The sequence below is a fragment of the Meleagris gallopavo genome, chromosome Z, assembly GCF_000146605.3.
Source record: "Meleagris gallopavo isolate NT-WF06-2002-E0010 breed Aviagen turkey brand Nicholas breeding stock chromosome Z, Turkey_5.1, whole genome shotgun sequence".
NCBI lineage: Eukaryota > Metazoa > Chordata > Aves > Galliformes > Phasianidae > Meleagris > Meleagris gallopavo.
The window spans coordinates 10422113-10441322 of record NC_015041.2 but is presented as its reverse complement, the minus strand read 5'-3'; the positions used below and the strand labels follow the sequence as shown (position 1 = coordinate 10441322).

Here is a 19210-nt window from a genome sequence, read left to right as displayed (position 1 = left end):
AAAAAAAAAAAAAAAGACTGCTTTTTTGCAATCTTGAAGCCTGTTCTCAAATTCCTTTATCAAAACTGGAAGCACGGCTGCGTATTTTCTGCTGCTCACAGGACGCACACAACTCTGTGCTGTCAGTTGAGCTGCACTGCCCTGCACCCTCCCCACACCCCGGCTGCAGCTCAGGCAGTGCTCATCGCACACCAGTGTTTGGCTGCTGTGGGTGGTGGGTGTGTGCCTGGGGCCGGGCTGGGCTGCTTGGCAGGCAGAGCTGCAGGTGGTGCAGGGCTGGAGCTGGGCTGCAGTGCCAGCTGTGCTGGGCCGCATGAGGTCCGAGAGCTGGACATGCTTGGGTTAAAGGAAGTTTGTGTGGACGTTATGTTTTATACTGATCATGACTAAGACAATGACTTAAAACTGTCAAAGAGAGAAAAAATACTGGGGAACTTATTCTATCTCAGGACCAAGTCCCAAATGCTTAAGCTTCATATTCTCTGCATGTACCATCCTCAATATGGAAACAATATATGATGCTATATATTGTTGTTATTTCACCTAGCTCTAACCTTCTTCTTGCTTTGACATTTGGAACATAGCACTAGTTACATAAACTTGCCAATCAGTTCTAAATAATATCTTCAATAGTTTATAAGCACCTTCTTTAAGCTAATTGCCTTTATGGTTATTCACAAATGGTCAGTACAAGAAATAAAACTTGTAGGGCTCACTGCCTTAAGTTCTTCCTACTTTAACGCATTGAATATGCATGGAATATTTTATTTCGAACAATTACATGCAGTTTCATTGTAGGCAGATCTACCACATCTCTACTGCTTTTGGAAGCCTTGAGTATTTCATACGTTCCAGAGATCATTTTAATTGGTTAGCACATTTTAATTGGTTAGCACAAGTATTTCAACTTTCACTCAAACCACAAAGGCTCAGAAACAAGGATACAAATAAGCAACTTGTTAAGTATTTAGCTTATTTGGATTTTGAACAAACAACTATGTAACAACTAAATACCTACTTGAAAATCTAAACGGCATCGCCTAAGGCACTACCGTCTGGTTGTTTCAGTGCTAAATTATTCATTTTGCATCAATCTGATGAGGTGGATCTTTAGAACAAATCACTACTCATCTACTTCAGGAAAATGTTAATGGCTACAAATCTCAGTCCACTAATTCTACAGTTACCTTCACAAGGAGATAAAGTATTAGTGACATTTACATCTGAAATAGCTCCTTGTCAGTTTTACCCAAAATATCAAAACCTCTGAAACCAAGCAATAATTCTATTGCTTTTCATGTACAATTCTTCAGGAGTCTAGTTGTGTCACCTAGATCCTTCTAAACATATGTCCTCTGCTCAACAGTTAACCATTCTACAGTAAGCAGAGAGTTAATACTGGATGGCTAGCCCTCATGTAATTAAACGTAAGTTATAAAGTATGTAAGACATCCTTTGCCTACTTGGAGAAGTTTCTACAGCAAGCAATCCTTGGTCATATATTGTATGAATGCACTCTAGTCCTTTAAGTTAGTCTGTCTGCATAGAAGTGCTGGAAACACACTGCATTTAAATCGTGATGTTGATTTAGGTTTGAAAAGATAACTGTAACACCATATTCTTACGCTTGCACCATACTTGTCCAATGACCTTAATAATTAACAAAACAATAAATTCCAAAGGAAACATTACAGACATGTTGGAACAAATCATGAACTTAGAGATATAGAATAAAATTAATTGTCACAGTAATTATAAGGAAGATATTTAAAAGAAAGAAATAAAAAAAAACTTTGAAAAAATTCTAGAATTTCAGCCCCAGAAAACCTCTGTTCAGGTTATTCACTGAAGTTTAAAATAAAAATGTTGACAATAATGAAACAATTAGTGCTCATGTGTCTCCCACTAAAAAAAGAGAAGGCATCTCCGTACCATAATTTGGCCAAATATACATTTAGTTCACTGTGAGTCGCACAACAGAAGGAACTACAAATGAGCATAAGTAAATTATTTATTTTGAAGGAAGGGATGTATATGGACTAGTAAGCTTATGATAACAAAAGAAGATCTGCATCTTATCTCACCAGAAGTTCAATCGCTGAAGACTGAAATGTTTGCGAGTGAGTTTTAAATCATGCCACCAATGAATATATATCTTAATTGTAAACTTCCATTTAAGAAGTTTTCGTTATCATAGATATTACTCAGTTTTTCTCCTTAATCAGATATTTTATGTTCTGTTGGACTGAAGATTTCACAAATGGCAGTTAAGGAAACATTTCAAGAAGAAAACAAAAGGTTTCTAAATCAAAAACAATCCCTCTCAAGAGAAATTATTAGTGAATAGTCAAATGATAAAATTAGCATAAAAATTAATGTTAATACCGTCAAGGATGGTAAAGCAATCAAAATGGGAATAATTTGGAAATGGCAAGAAGAAAAAAAAAAATGCAAAAAGTCAATGAGGAGTTGGTTAGTAACACTGTGTAGGCAGACTGATTTTGAAGAGAGATAACATACAACCAAAATAATGTTTTATTTTCATTAACATACTACAACGAAAGCCAGTAGGTCTGTTTGGCACAAGAATTTACATGTGGGCAGTTTTGCTACAATCAAAAGGATCCTGTATGGGCTTCTGCACAGCTTCATAAAGTTGAATAGCAGATATCGCGAGCTCAAGCCCAAATACTTATCCGTAAGTAACTAAATCACATGCATGAGTTGATTTGATATTTATTTTTTAAATCACACATTAAACTACATATGTAGTTTAACTCCAGGTTTCTCATCCAATGTTTTTTGAGTTCAGTATTTTATTTGCTAATTAAAGGATACATTTAGTTCATCAATTTTGATGTGAAGACAACAAACGGTAAAAAAAAAAAAATTGCATTCCTTCCTTAATGATCAGTTTTACAGTCACATAACCTCTGTTGAGAAAAAAAGTATTTTTCTTTTCTGTTCAAACCTTGTTATCAGCTTCCAATCATAGGATATAATTACATCTTTCTATAAAAAATTAAACAAATTTCAACGGTACAAAGTCTATTAATACCCTCTTCAATAGCTAAGTCATATTCAGCACCTTGAATTTCTACTAAATGCAAAATTGACGTTTTTCTCTGAAATTTTTCATTTTTACTGTCTTTGAACTTCTTTTTTTAGGCTGTTGTTACTGGAACTAGACTCAGATCTCAGCTGCAGTCTTAATGATAACTGTTGAGCAAAATACTAATAAAACATCCTTCAACCATGTCGTTACTAAAAGGTAATTCTCCATGTACATATCTGTTCTTCTGTTCCCTCATAGTCAGAACTTATACACAATTAACAAAAGATGACTTTTAGGAAATGTGTCCAATTTTGAAAATATTCTTCTCCGTATATGACCTTGCAAGCTCTTGTCTTTACCCAGTTGACTAGTCAATCTGTTTCATTATCGCTGACTAATAGTAACTGTTCATGTTTTAAAATACATTCTAAATTATAAAAATATAGAAATTATGAATATGAAACAGCATTAAAAATACAATGCTTTAATTACTGGCACTTATCAGTTTTAAGATCACTCACAATTAAGCAATCCAACTCACATGTGCTGAAGGCTGAACATGTATTTACAAAATTAATCTTTCAAGTTCAAAACAAAACTTACTGCAATTACTAGAAAAGTTTTGGATTGTAATTTACTGCTTGTAACATACTGATGGCTACAATGTAACATTTTTAACTAAGACTGATAAACATTTTGATCACACACAAAAAAAGAATTTTGTATGAGATATTCTATTGCACTTATGAAATGGGATTTACTAGGTTTAAATGGTATTTTTAGAACTGAAAGTATTTCAGGTCAATTAGCATTCAGTGAAACCACACACCTTTGAAAAGGCTACCTATTAAGATACACAACTTCAGTCTGCTCCAATTCATGTAATGAAAAACAAAAACTACTCTATGTACAACTCTTCTATTTAAAATATCAGTGGGATTTTATCTAAAAATGTATTTAAATTACATGAGGAAACTGATAAGAGGAACAAATTAAAATTTTATTATACATACTATGAAATTACCTGCAATTCAAACTGTCAAAAACCCAAAGCAAATATTTTTCTAAAATTTCAATCTGTAGGATATTAACTATCATTAGTCATTTACTGCATAACTTTAAAACTGAATCAGATTTAAACATGAATGGTGGGGATTTAATTTTATTTTCTTAGACAGAATGCACGTTTATCTTCGTAAGCAAAAGCGCCAAAATAAATTCCTGTCTACCCTGGTTTAATTTCTCATTATCAAACAAAAAACATTTGAGTTTGCTTTACTAAGGCTATTGTACTTCCATTTATTACTAGAATAATCAGGGAATTCTAACCATTAAAACAAGATGTGTATCTCATGAGAAAATTGTCCTTTAAATTGAGTTAAAGGTTAAAATTAACCCATGAATGCTTGAGAGGAAAGAAGTTCATCTACATGTAATAAAAGACATAATCAATTTTTCATGGGAGAAAACAGGAAAGGAAATTGCTAGAGTGAAATCTACTTGTGTAACGAAGTTATCACAATGGAAGCTTAAAAATCTATGTATGACTCAAAAAAACATGGGAAATTTCCTACCAATTTTAAAAATAGCAAATTCCTGCCCCCTTCCCTATCTGATATGAAGCTGAGCTGATGGAAATATTAAAGCTTCCATCCTCCTGTCATTTTTATCCTGCCAGAAGCTATTTACCCCTCAGATCTGCTAACAAGGCTGCTCAAAATTATTATTCAAACTACCTCAGTCAGAATGAGCCAAGACCAGAAAAGATATAATAATTAAACAGCTTTTGCAATCTGTCTCATTTTGACAGAAAGGGGTTAGGAAACAGTTCCCAAGGAAAGTTTATCTGTATAACGTTTTACACAATGCAAGTTTCAAGAGAAATATTAAATGTTCTAGGACAAGAAAAGCAAATGCCCGCATTGAAACCATTGCCTTTGCATGCTAAGCAAATACATTTTGATTGTCTAGCAAAAGACAACTTCCTTTGAAAAGGCTGTTTCTTCTTGCTGTGGTCATCGCAAAGGATCTAAAAGGAACAAATTGTTTAAAAAGCACTGAAGTACTGTAAATATCTAAATTCTGTGTCTGCTGGATACACCAAGCCTTTTTCAATTTATATTTTCATTATAAGATTACCGAGGACACAAAAGAACAACTTCTAGCACTCCAGCCATAACAGAACAGCAGAATCACAGAGGTTGAAAGGGACCTCAAGAGAACATCTATTCCAACGCCACCCCCGCCACCCTCCACTAAAGCAGGTACTCTACAATATGTCAAACAGGTAGGCAAGCCACATCTTGACTATCTCCATAGAAGGAGACTCCACAGCCTCTCAGGACAACCTGTTCCAGAGCTCCATCACCCTAACCATAAAGAAGTTCTTCTTCATGTTAATATGAAACTTTCTATTTTCAAGTTTTAGGTTATTACTCCTTGCCCTATTGCTACACCGAGAAGAGCCTGGCCTTATTCATTTGCCTCCTACCTCCCTTTAGATATTTATAAACATTTATCAGATCCCTTCTCAGTCTTCTTTTCTCCAGGCTGAACAGACCCAGGTCAGCCAGCCTTCTCTCATATCGGAGATGTTCCAAACTCTTTTGTGGCTCTCTGCTGAACTCCTAGGAGACATGTGTAGTTGTTTGTTTTTTTTTTTAACTAGAAAGCTCAGAACTGGACATGGTATTCTAAACATGGCCTCACCAGGGCAGAGTGGAGAGTGAGCTGCTGGACATACTCTTTTTAATGCACCCCAGAATACCACTGGCTTTCTTGGCTACCAGGGCACACTGCCGGCTCACAGCCAACCCATTGTCCACCAGATCACCCAGATCCTTCTCTGCAGAGCTCCCCTCCAGCAGGTCATCCCCTAACCTGTACTGACTCATGAGGCTATACCTCCCAGCTGCAAGTCTCTACACCTGTTCTCATTAAACCTCATATGGTCCCTCCCTGGAGAAAACATCTTGATGTGAATAAAGGTATTTCATCAGAGCTGAACTGCATCTATTTATATTATAAACTAATTCTGAAAATATGCCTGAACACTAACATTTTCCAAGAATAAAGTCTCAAAAATCTTTAGGAAAACATTTCAAACATCAGAATTTCATCTTTATATGGAATATTTTGCATGAAGTCCATGTACATATGTACTTGAAATAATTTGGCAGGTTTTTTTGTTTGGTTCATTAATTGTTTTGGTGGGTTTTTTTTTCCTCCCTTGTAGAGTATAAGTCCAAGCCACTACTACAGCACTGGAAAATTTAGTTTTTTCATCTCAATATAATTTGCTTTCTCTTCCCTATAAAGCAGTGTGCTACAACTAAATATACAAGGTGACTTTTTAGAGAATACTAACTTTGGACATCAATACAAATGCTACGCACTACAGTATGTGGCTTATTTTAAAAAGTAAATCCAGAAACTATACAGAAGCACAAGACAACTATACATAGGCCTAAGATTGCAATTAAGTAAATATTTTTAAAATTATTACCTAAACAAAGACAAAATGCTAGTAATTAGTTTCAAACATGCTTTGCCAACTGGTCTTCAAAATTGTGAAGATAGGCAGTGCTGAAACCGAGATTCTAAGAAAAAATTTATACAAACACTTTCATACTGATCTTGGCACTTGTATATGACTTTTCTCTGTTGTTTTCAAAGCAGTCAACTGATAAATATTCATTGTATTTAACAAGCATAAAATGTTTAACACTGATGCTGAATGTGTACTAGTATTAATTAGTAATATTACTAGTTACATTTATCCGAGAACTTTCTTCACTGCTATGGTTTGCCTGCTGTTTTTTAACAACCAAAAAGACAGCATACCTAACAATTACCATATTTCTTCAAATACATTATAGAATCATAGAATCATTTGAATTGGAAAGGATCTTTAAAGGTCATTTAGTCTAACTCCTCTACCATGAACAGGAATATCCGCAACTAGATCACCCTGGCTTTGAATTTCAGTCTCCTAGCACCATCCCTCTCTGGGCAACCTGTTTCAGTGCTTCACCACCTTTACTACAAAACAAACAACTTTTTGCTTTTAGTTTGAAACCATTTCTCCCTGTCCTATCACAACAGATCCTGCTAGAGTCTGTCCCCTTTTTCCTCAAAGCCCCTCTGAAAGGCCACTATCAGGTCATCTCAGAGCCTTCTGTTCTCCAGGTTGATCAGCCCCCCAGCTCCATCACCCTGTTGTCATCGGGAAGGTGTTTTATCCCTAGGATCATTTTTGTGGCCCTCCTTTGGATGTGCTCCAACAGGCTTCACATCTTTCCTGTACTGAAGACTTCACATCTGGACACAGTACTCCAGGTGAAGTCTCACCAGCACAAAATACAGGAGCAGGATCACCTCCCTCTCCCTTCTGGCCACACTGCTTTTGATGCAGCCTAGGACACACTTGGCTTCCTGGGCTGCATGGGCACACTGCTTGCTTATGTTCAGCTTACTATCCACAAGTACTCCTAAGTTCTGTGGTTGTGCTCCATCCTTATATTTCCCAGTTTGTATTGATAGTGAGTGTTGCCAGAACCCAGGTGTAAGACTTTGCATTTGGGCTGACTGAACATCATGAAGTTCTCCTGGGCTCACTGCTCGAGCCTGTCTGGGTCTTTCGGGTGGCATCTCTCCCTCTGGTGTGTCAACTGCACAACACAGCTTGGTGTCAACAGCACACTTGCTGAGTGCGCACTTGGCCCCGCTGCCAGTGTCACTGATGAAGATATTAAAGAGCAACCATCCCAGTTTCCTGAGGAACACCACTTGTCACTGATCTCCATCCAGACATTGAGACATTGACCGTCACCCTCTGGGCACAATCTCGCAGCCAGTTCCTCATCCACTGAACAGACCACCTGCCAAATTCATATATTTGCAATTTAGAGAAACAAATGTCAGCTATAGCATCTAGACAATAATTCCACTTAAACTGAACTACGTTAATCCAGACCTGCTCTTAGCTCTGTTCTCATACATGCAATATAAATGATACCTATAACACTGAAGAATGATAATATTATAGCTTGAGTTCTCCAACTGCTAAGAAAGCTATTCCAGGCCTTGAAGGAGCTCTGACAAACTCAAGCATTGTTTTCACTAAAAGATTGCTCAGGCTGACACTGTCAACATGAAGTGATATCATCAGACAGCATGTCTCTTGAAGAGTGAGAAATGCTGTGAAGGGAGAAATGCTATGTAATTCCAGTTTTCCGAAGGAGTCTTCCTTCACAGCATATGGCCATGCAATTTGGAGATACCAGAACTCACTGTCCTGTGAACTTGAAGTTATGGAGGCAAAAATATAAAAAACCTAAGGAACAAGAATGTGAGCTGCAGTAGGTGGTCTAGCTCTGAAGATTATGGGACAAAGATCTCATCCAATGAAGTAAAACAGGATCTCTTAGGCTGAAGTCGTATTTCCATTTCAGGAAAGATATAATGGCATTATGGAAGGAAGACCAACTGATTGCTTTAGAGGCAGGAAACTGACTGCTGGCCACCCCCAACAGTACTTTTCCAGACCTCCCTCAAATCTCTTTTCTAACAGACTATCAAATCTTTATGCAGTTCTGGGCCAAACTAAAGGAACACATGCCTAAAAACAGTGGTCATGAAAGAACTCATACTGATAGCTACCACCTACACAGAGAAAGAAACAAGGCAGTAATAGAAGGAAGATGAGACAACAGCTGCTCTAAATGTGAACATAATTAATATGATGGAATTAGTTAACATATAAAAAGCAAAGGGCAGTTGGGGATGAAAGTTATCAGATATATACTTCACTGAAATAACTTCATCTGTTTAACCGAAGACAGGTTTATCTTGAAGTATAATTTATCCCTAAACAACTTTTTGCAGAGGTCAGGCAGCCAATATTTTTGAAGCTATTATTTAAATGAATACGAACATTAACTTATTACAGGATGAGAGAGGGAAGGCTTGTGAGAGGAATTTTCTACTGTGAACCAGATGTTGAGCAACTATAGCAGTGGTTTCTACGATGAAGCACAAAGTTCAGGACTGCTAAATTTCAGGTCTGGCCGCCATTATACTTCTAAAAGGAAAAATGAATGAGAATAGGGACACAGAACACCTGTTGCTGGAACATTTAATATCACTCAGCTTTCTTGCTTATTCATACAGAAATATCTATCACATTTGTGATAAGAAAAAATCCAAATAATAAAAACAATATTATCCGTTTCCTCTTCCTTTGTTGTTTTAACATAGAAGTCAAATGATATTTTGGAATGATATAAACAAGATGTTAGTTTTGTCTAAAACAAAGGGTATTTTTTTAATGCACACCACTCAGGTATATCTCCATAGAGTAGTATTAAGCCTTTTCCATTTTCAAAATTTTCTTTCCCTTTCACACAATGTATTAATATTGACATCAGTGTTACTATAAACTTTAGTGCAGTTCTGTAGATGTGACAGATCCTTGCCTTAACTGAAGTTCCAAATAAGCCTGAATAAAATGGTAAATACACAATGGTAAAGGCAAAGAGTGTACTGAACACACTTTATTAAGCAGACAATATATAACACACTGTTGCAGAATGTACTAAAAACATTTATCCAAAAGCTTCATTCAGCCTTACCTAGAACAGCAATGTGTATGTGCACTTAAAAGCAGGTGAAAGGTATTCAGAATTTTTTAGATTATAAGTTCAGTGTACAACCATAAATGAAAAGATGAATGAAAGCTTGCAAAATAATACATTTTAAATTAGGTCAATAGTACTACCAAAAGAGCTTTGGATGTATGTTTTAAAAACAGTGAAAGGCTACATTAAGTTTACAGACAGGTTTAAAGTTAATCATTTCTGCAAGGCAAGCTCTTAAAGACAAGTTACAGCAGTCTCATGAATGAGACAACTGAGATTCTATACCTGCTTTCTCTTATGATACAGTTTTATTCTAATTACTTGAAACATCAGGAAACTAACCAGAAACAACACTACACAGATCTGAGTATATGTGCACAAGACTTATTCTAGTTAATAAATACAATAGTATTAAAAGTACTTAGCTAAATTTCTAGATTAATTACTTTTATTCAGCCATAAATAACATTAGTTATAGAACTGTTTTTTTTTTTTTTTCCTTCTGCAACTAACAAGCTAGCAAACTGAAAAATTTGCAAAAGTACAATGAAACTGATGTCCATCTCTAACTCAAGAATAATGAAAATATTTGTATAAAAATAAGGCCAGATTTTTACTTTTTTAAAAAAAGTTATTATTATTATGCTTTTACGCAAGCCACCATCTGGAATACTTCTGAGAAAAATAAAATGAACTCAACCAAGAAAGGAAAGTTTTGTAGGGTACTCCACCCTTAGTGAGTGACGCAGGCAAGCTAGTAACAACAGAAAAGAAGGCAAATGTACATAGTAACATTTTCGCCTTGGTCTTCTCTAATAACTGCTCCTCTCAGAGACCTCAGATGTTTGCCCTGGTAGGAGAGGACTATCAATATCCCTCCCACTGAAAGCAAAAATCAGGCTCGTGACCACCTGAAGAACCTGAACATCCACAAGTCTCTGAGTTCAGATGAGATGCATCCCAGAGTCCTGAGCAAATCACAGGATTACATGGACTGAAAGGGACCTCTAGAGATCACTGAGTTAAATCCCCTGCAAAGCAGGTCCCCTAGAGCAGGCTGCACAGGGAGGTGTCTACGTGGGTCTTGAGTATCTCCAGAGAAGAGGAATCTACAACCCCTCTGGGCTGTCTGTTTCAGTGCTCCATCACCCTCACTGTGAAGAAGTTCCTTCGCATACTGGTGCGAAACTTCCTATGCTTCAGTTTATGGCCATTTCCCCTTAACCTGTCCCCATAGACTGCTGAAAAGAGGTTGGCCATGTCCCTTTGATTCCCGTACTTAAGATATTTATAGAAATTAATCAGATCCTTTCTGAGTCTTCTTTTCTCACAGCTGAACAGACCCTCATCGAAGAGATGCTTCAGGCCCTTTATCATCTTTATCATCTTTGTGGCCCTCTGCTTGTCTTTCTCCAGGAGATCCCTGTCTATTTTGCACCAGGGAGTCCAGCCATTCTCTATGATATTTGAAAAGTCGTGGCAAACAGGTGATGTCCTTGGTGACTGGAAAAAGGCAACATTGCACCCATACTTCAGAAAGGTAAAAAGGATGATCCTGGGAACTACTGACCTATCAGTCTTACCTCTCTGTCTCAAAAGATCATGGAACATTCTGGAAGCTATGCTAAGCATTCGGAAGGCAGTGAGGTGATACAGGAAAACCAGCATGGCATCACCAGCATGGCAAATCCTGCTTGATGAATGGTATCCTTTTATGGTAGCCTTTTATGATGATATTACTCAGTGACAGTGGACAAGGGAAGAGCCATTGATGTCGTCTATCTGGATTTCAGTAAGGTCTTTGACATGATACCTCACAAGATCCTGCTCTTCAAATTGGAAAGATATGAATTTGATGGGTGGACTGTTCAATGGACAAAGAACTGGCTGCAGGATCAAGTCCAGAGATCCATTCCAACTCTAAGGATTCTATGATTCTATGAACTGAACTGCTCTAAGTTACACATATTCACTAAAAATCACAGTAGCAGACAAGCTTACACAAGTTAACAAGAGAAGTTTTAGGAATTATTCTATAATTCTCAGGTCTGTAGTCTGATTCATTCCACTGTGTAAGCTGACCAGTTGCTGTTTATCTTACATATGAGTCAGAAGGAACTTTCTTTTTTCTTATTACTCTTTTCTGAGTTAAACCCTGTGTCCTTGAACAAGTCATACAAAACACACTGAGACTCCCTGCTGGTAACCCATATATCTGCAGTCTGAAGATTTAAAAAAAATTTAAATAGCCTAATAACAGCAAATTAGAATACACTATCATCAAGACCTACTCAAGATATTTGTTTAGAAAAAAAATAAAACCATTCTAAATGTCATGAATAAATCATAAGAGACAGACCATCTTTCAAAACATTTCTTTTACGATAGCAATCCTAATAGCCTCCATTGAAATTACTTTTTAGTTCAGCATACTACAACATTCTTTATCACCTGAAATCAAAACAGTCAAGTATATATAACTGATGTCTCCAAGGAACAATTTCAGCTACAGCAGGTTTATGTTAAAAGGAAAAGAAATATGTATATAAAATATATATACTTAAAGTGTCTAGATGAAAAATTCTTACCTGAATCCTCCATGTACAAAAGCCATACAAAGATGTATTGGGTTCTACCTCAATGATAGATGACTTTACAAACAGTTAATCTATTCATATTAAAACTCTACCAATTCCAGATATAAAATCACTGCAGAAACGTCATGATATTTTCAAAAGAATAGACACATTATTTTTCCTGAAGTTACTGGCAATTTAGAATGTTGAAAGTCTACCTATATCTAAACATGGATTCAGCTAACTCACTATTTAGTCTTTGATAGCAAGAACAGTGCTGACCATTGTGGCTTATTCCCTTCATTATCCACAACTGTTGTATAAGGGATGTTAGAAGAGAATGCCTATTGCTTTTCCAGTAAGGGCTCTACTTGTTCTTTTTTGAATTTGCCTTCAGTATCTCCTAGTTGTTTGTTGTTAGTTTTTTTTTTTTTTTTGCTTTACCCTCAGCATAAAAAAAAGTTTTTACAGAGACTCTTCTCATATTTTTGCAGATATTACATTAAGTGCTAACCTATTCACTTAAAAAACAAACAAACAAACAAACAAAAAAGAACCAAAAACAGTGCTTCATATCAATGAAATACATTCACAGAAAAGTTGAGTATAAATAGTGGAAAAAATGCACGAGAACAGATGTAACTATTAATCACATTATTACCAAGTTTTATGCAAGATGCATAATAATCAGCATAAAATACGACATTGTAGTTTTCTGGAATATTTTACAAAAATCCAATTTGTATGTTGCTTTCACCTGAAATTCAGAAAAATCTTTGTCCTTCCAGCCCATAATTGTCCTTCCAGCCCAGATCAATAGCAGCCCATAATTGTATCTCTTGCACTGCCCATTTCTTTCTTTAAATTTCACAACTGTGAAAGTATTCTAATCCTACCTCGCTAAGAAAAATGCTCTCCTAAATTACTACAACAAAGAAATCTTAAAGCAGCTATTCCTGAGAAAATTACTAGACACTATCCTCATTTTTACTTGATTATTGTAAAAGCAATAACAAAACTCACCACCAAAAACAAGCTTGAAATTCAGTAGCTGTATAATATCAACAACTATTGCCACTTACTAATGGAACTTACATTTTAAGTGGCATTATTCATTAATAAACAAATAGAAAACATAATTCATGAAAATAACAGTTTACTATATTTCTTTGTATTAAGTATTTAACTTTTTCAAGCTCATGAGACATTGCAGAAATTGAATGATCATCTCTAACCAGACTTCTTTATTATTTATGTCTAGATCCAGTCTTAAATTAATTGCGTAGTAAATTCTGAAGATCACAACTTGTTGTTACAGAATTTCACAGATTAAATATTGTCTTTAAAATGTAAGTCCTGAGTTGAAAATTATCAACCTAAATAGTTACTTTTCATACAACATGTCAAAATCCTAGAAATACTGATCACCAGTACAAAACACAATGAAACAGGTTTAAAATAATTCTATAATTTCAGCTATGTAGTGCTTCTGAAAACACAGTTATGTATCCATTTATAGCATTGGTGTACACAGATTTTTATTTACTTGACCAGAGCATTTCAATTCACAGCAATTGAAGTATCAGAGATGTGGAGAATCCATATTTTATACATTAGTTACGCAGTTGTTTACATAGGACAAAATTGGACTGTCTTGAAAATGTATAATGTCTTAATGTATTTTTCACCATCCAGAAAGTATTCAAACTAATGAAGCTGTACTACTCCCTCTACATTTAAAAAAACAACCAAACAACAACAACAAAAATTTAAAATATTCTAACACAAAATCAGTATTCCTATTATTGAAACCAACTTGTGTCTACAAGTGACACTGAAGGAACGGGGGCTGTTTAGTCTGGGGAAAAGGAGGCTGAGGAGAGATATTGCTCTCTTCCAATATCTGAAAGGTGCTTACAGCAAGAGCAGGGTTGATCTCCTCTCACTGATGAAAGGATGAGGGGAAGCTGTCGTGCTATTGACAGCTGCAGTAACCTTCCTGATAAATGAAATCGCCTCAGAGATTTTGTGTAGTTTGATTCTTAGCACAAACATCAAGAATGAGACCATAAAATCCTTTTTACCAGTCTCTCTGACACTTGTCAAATAACATTAATCAATATTCAGTTATAATTAACATGAAATTTCCAACTTCCAACTGAAATATTCCTATCCTCCCAGAGAATTCATTTATATGAGTCTATACACAAGAACTACTCATAAGAAATACTCTAGGACATTTAAGTGAGAATTAAATTTTGTTCAAGAATTTTTGTAAAACCAACTTTAATCAAAAAAAGCCAAAAAAAAAAATCCCCAAAACTGTCAAAGATACGCTTCAATACTCACCCATCATTAGAACATGTCAAAAACTCTTCCTTTATTTTTGGATGCCAACAGCCTGAATTAAGCATTGCTGTATGACCCTAAGGAAATAAAGAAATATATAAAGGTACTCTTAAAAGCTGTTATAACGAGTCTTAAAAGTTTTTGTAAATTTTACTCCAATCCATCAAGGCAAACTATGCTAAAAACTGAGGGCAGAATCAGAACCTCCTGAAGAATGGCTGATTGAAATTACAATGATTTGACAAATTTTATGGATTGTGATCCATTTCGTTCTTCTTGTCTTCATTTTCAAAATATAAAACCCCAGATACTCTCCTATTCATATTCTTTCCCCTCAGAATAAGGCAAGGAATCATATTTCTACTTTTTAACTTGGCAAAACTGTAATGCAGGCAAAGTAAGGACAAAACAACATGCACTAACATGCTATTGCACAAATTGTTCCAAACTACATAAAAAAAAAAAAGAGGAATGACAAGAGTTATCAGGATCAGGAATGACAGAATACACATATTCAATGCCAAACTGCAGTACCCAAAGACTGTGTTGGAAAGAACTTAAGAAACAGAATTCTAGCATCAAGATGGATTTAACTTACGGCAAGTTATAAACAAAAGATTTTATGCTGCAAATTGAGTAGATAGCTCTATCACTTTTGAAATTTAAAAAAAAAAAAAAGAATCAAACGATAATTCCATTATCACAATGTCACCTACAAAGAAACATTCACAGAGAAATCTGAAAACTACTCTTCCTTTACTGGAATTATTTCAATTGGCTTTAAGCACAAACATGGAGAGAAATACTTAAAACTTAATGGAGCAATAAAAAAATATGTTAGCATTTTGACTGTTGTATCACAATACACTGGAATTCCAGAAGTTTACAAGAGAAAGAAAATAAAGAAACCTGTAATAATTTTTAAGTAAACAAGAACTAAAGCAGATGTTACCATTTGGTGGTTTTATATTTGTATCACTTGCCAAAAGAAATAGTGATCAGACAAGAATAGCCTCAGGTAGAACAGTATTTATCCTAGTTATTTGGCAATATGCTTTACAAGCAATATATAAATCAATTTTGTCATCAGCTTGAGCAGTAGATATTATCATTACTTTTTCAGGCTCTTAAGCTATTTATAAAACCGACCTGAATTTAAATAACCAATGTAAAAGAATCCTTGTCTCACATAGTTTGCAGATGTAAGGATGCAAAGTGCTCAAAGCCCAACAACAGTCATAAAAATACTTCAGAAGTATGAATCAGCTGTTCTCCACATTTTTAACTGCTACTAAAAACGTGCGCATTGCTGCTCATTATTTTTTACAAGACTCACTTCTGAAGAGATGAATTTGTCATAGCATCATAGATATATTAGTTGGAAGAAATTTCTGGAATTCATCTAGGCCAGCCTCTCACCCAGAACCAGATAATAGCCAAGATTAGAACAGATCAGCTTAGTTTAGATGGGTCTTGAAAACCTGCATGGATGAAAGTTCCACAGATTCCACGGATAATCCACTGCACTACCACCCTACAAAAAACCTTCTGTAGCAACAAACACCAAGAGGCCTCTATTCTAATACTGCTGTGGTTTCAAAAGCATTTGGCTACACCATTGTTTAAACTGTTTCCTAGTAGTTATGGTCTACCATCACGTTGCCCTGTATTCTGCATCAAACTAAAAGGGTACAGATCCCTTCATAGCACAAATGCTTTAGATGTCTGGTTTCCTTATAAGCTCCTGGACTTCTTCTTCCAGTTTCTCCAAATCCACCTTGAACTGAAGGGCTCAAAATTAATCCTAGAATTTCAGATGTGAAACAAGGAGCACTGATAAGGAGATAGTAACTACCTTTGATCTACTGGTCACACCTTATTGTAGCCCAGTTTACAGTTTGTCTCATTTACAACAAAATGAAACTATAAGCTCATATTCAGCCCAACATCCATTGTCACCAAGTCCCCTGCTAAGCCACTTCGTTCCTAGTAGATATCAATATACATGACTATCCCTCCCAGCAACAGGGCTTTGCATGCTTGTTCATTAACTTTATGAAGTTTCTCATTACAAAACAAATTGAATGCAAAAAGACAGACTTTACTTACCTTGGTGTTTGTCATATCCACGATATATTGGTCTCCTTTTATGCATTCCATTACTGGGAAACCATCTCTGTCAAGAACTTTTGCCTGAGAGTTACCAGAGACAACTAGAATGACATCTCCTGTGCTACTATACTGTAAAGACTTTATTTGGTGACTAAAAAAAAAAGAGAAAAAAAGGTTTCAATTAAATTCAGTTCCTGTAGGCCAGTATTAAAACTGAACTGTCAATGGTGAGAAAATACATGGCAGAAATAGACCCATATACATTCCTATGTCAAAAAGAAATCTGAGATTAATGGATTAAAGCTTTTTATTCTCACGTGTCCAACTTTCTTATTCCACCAAAGAGCATATCAAACAAAAATTTACAAAATTGGCACCTAAAATGTCATTTCTGGCAAATATATTTACTTGAAGTAGCTTTATAACTCCAGGTGAAAAACAGTGTATATCATATGCAGCTCTTCAGACCTGAAAATTCTTTTTCACTTGCTCAAAAGCAATACCTGGATTTACAGTAATCCTCAAAGTATTACAAAAGGATGTTGTAGACCCATACAGAACTCCATTATATATTACATACCAGGAAATTAGTCACATATCAGCATTCTCTCACCCTTTTCTGGTTCTGGGCTACAATTTCAAGAAAAATTCAGATGAAGTAAAATATACTACTGAACCTGGAGACATGACAGTGGAGAATGATTTGCCTAGACTACTTTACCTCAAATGGTTATTCATTTGCTGAACAAATCTACTGTACGGTTTGTTTTTTTTTTTACATACATCCTATCTTGATTGAAAAAGCTTGGGAGAGAAATCATGGAATAATATAAGGATGACAAAAACAATTAAATGATAGTCAGAAGATAGCTCACAAGTCAGAAACCCCTTTCCAGTCTCAGTGATAGTATCAACATCATTTCTCAGCACTCTGCTTTATGTAGAAAGCTCACTGCAGTACCATATCCAAAACAGATACCTTTTGGTCTCTCTGCCAGGCTATACGCCATTGCAAGGATGGCTAAACAGGCAAACTAGTGTATCCTGGCACATTAACAGAAAGCGTACAATGACATTATGGTTTATTAATACTTACCCTGGAGCTAAGTTAATTTGAAAATAGATATCAGAATGCATTCATAACTCTATTTGGATTCTCATGGCATCCAAACCAAGCTCAATAAACAAGGCAATACAAAAAATGTTATTCAAGTGCATAAAGAAATAATATTTTTGTGTCTTTCTTCTGGTGAAGAATATAAACCATGTGCATTCAAATCCTAGTAACTTTATGGAAAAAACTTTTTAACCTAAAATTTCATATCAGTAAAATTAACACCCAGATGGTAGACAAAACAGCAGACAATTTGCAACTAAATTTAGTTTATGTCTTACGTAGTACTGAAATAAAGGCTGACTCAGCAGGAGCTATTATTTATTGAACTTCTCCTTGAACCAAGATAATATACAACACATTAAAACACTTACAAAGCATGTTTTCGAAATTCTGCATTGACTATAGTAATGTAAGTCTAAGATTCTCATTCAAAAAATGTTCGGCAAAACTAATAACACTATGATTCAAAAGCCAAGAATTGCCTGAAGTACCCTATTACGTAATACAAACTGGAAGCCAGTTTGGCCAAAGTATTACAAACTCCTATTTTTTGTAGAAGTAAGACACTTGAGTCTGAGAATTTTTTAAACAAATCAGAGGCAATGTCTAAAAAAGCATCCTGAGTGTAAAGAGTAATAGTGGATACCTGTAATGAGGAGAGAAAAGAAGGCCAACTGTATTAAGCTGAAACACTGAAAAATTTAAAAAGAAACACACAGGAGAAACAACATCTAAAATATTCTCTGCAGAACAACTGATAATTGTAGAATACATCTACATAGTTACGTTTCAACAAACTTCGTTTTTCATCTTATATTTACACTTAATGTTCATCTAACAAGAAACTGTACCTAACTATAATGCTTAGTACAATGGAAACATAAACCCACAAATCAAATCAAATACAAAAAAAAATTAGTCTGAGAAAAAATGTATTGCCACAAACACCTAACTGTGCAATATGGCTTTCAAAAATTACATCCAGAAAGAGGTTCCATAAGCAAGGTATTTGAACAGCCCAGAAGTTACTACTTTTCAGATGTTTACTGGAGCATGATCAAAAGCAAGACTCCACAGGGGCAATTCGTAAGAAAAAAAATTTGGTTCTTATTAATATTAAAGCAAGAGTGTTGGAAAACTTACAAAAGCTATTAATTTTAATAGAACTAAACATCAAAAAATAAAGGTTTAAAGCTTCAAAATCTGCACAGCACTTTCATAGTACTTTTTGCTGGGACATGCAGAATATACATTGGCAGAGAGAACTAAATTCTACACATTTAACATTGTTTTGTCTTACAATTGCCTTAAATATTTGCACTTTAAATATTGAGATGGTTTTAAAGTGTTTTTTTTTTTTTTT

General features: G+C 35.3%; 1 protein-coding gene across 1 annotated transcript in view; it reads right to left on the bottom strand.

The window, feature by feature from the left end:
• Positions 1 to 19210, bottom strand: part of WDR70 (WD repeat domain 70) — a 139331-nt gene that overhangs the window by 74532 nt on the left and 45589 nt on the right. Inside the window, exons 8-9 of the mRNA XM_010725350.3 lie at positions 16728 to 16881; positions 14619 to 14695 (exon numbers count right to left, since the gene is read on the bottom strand). Coding sequence (XP_010723652.1) covers positions 14619 to 14695; positions 16728 to 16881 — 231 coding nt within the window. The remainder of the gene's footprint in view (positions 1 to 14618; positions 14696 to 16727; positions 16882 to 19210) is intronic.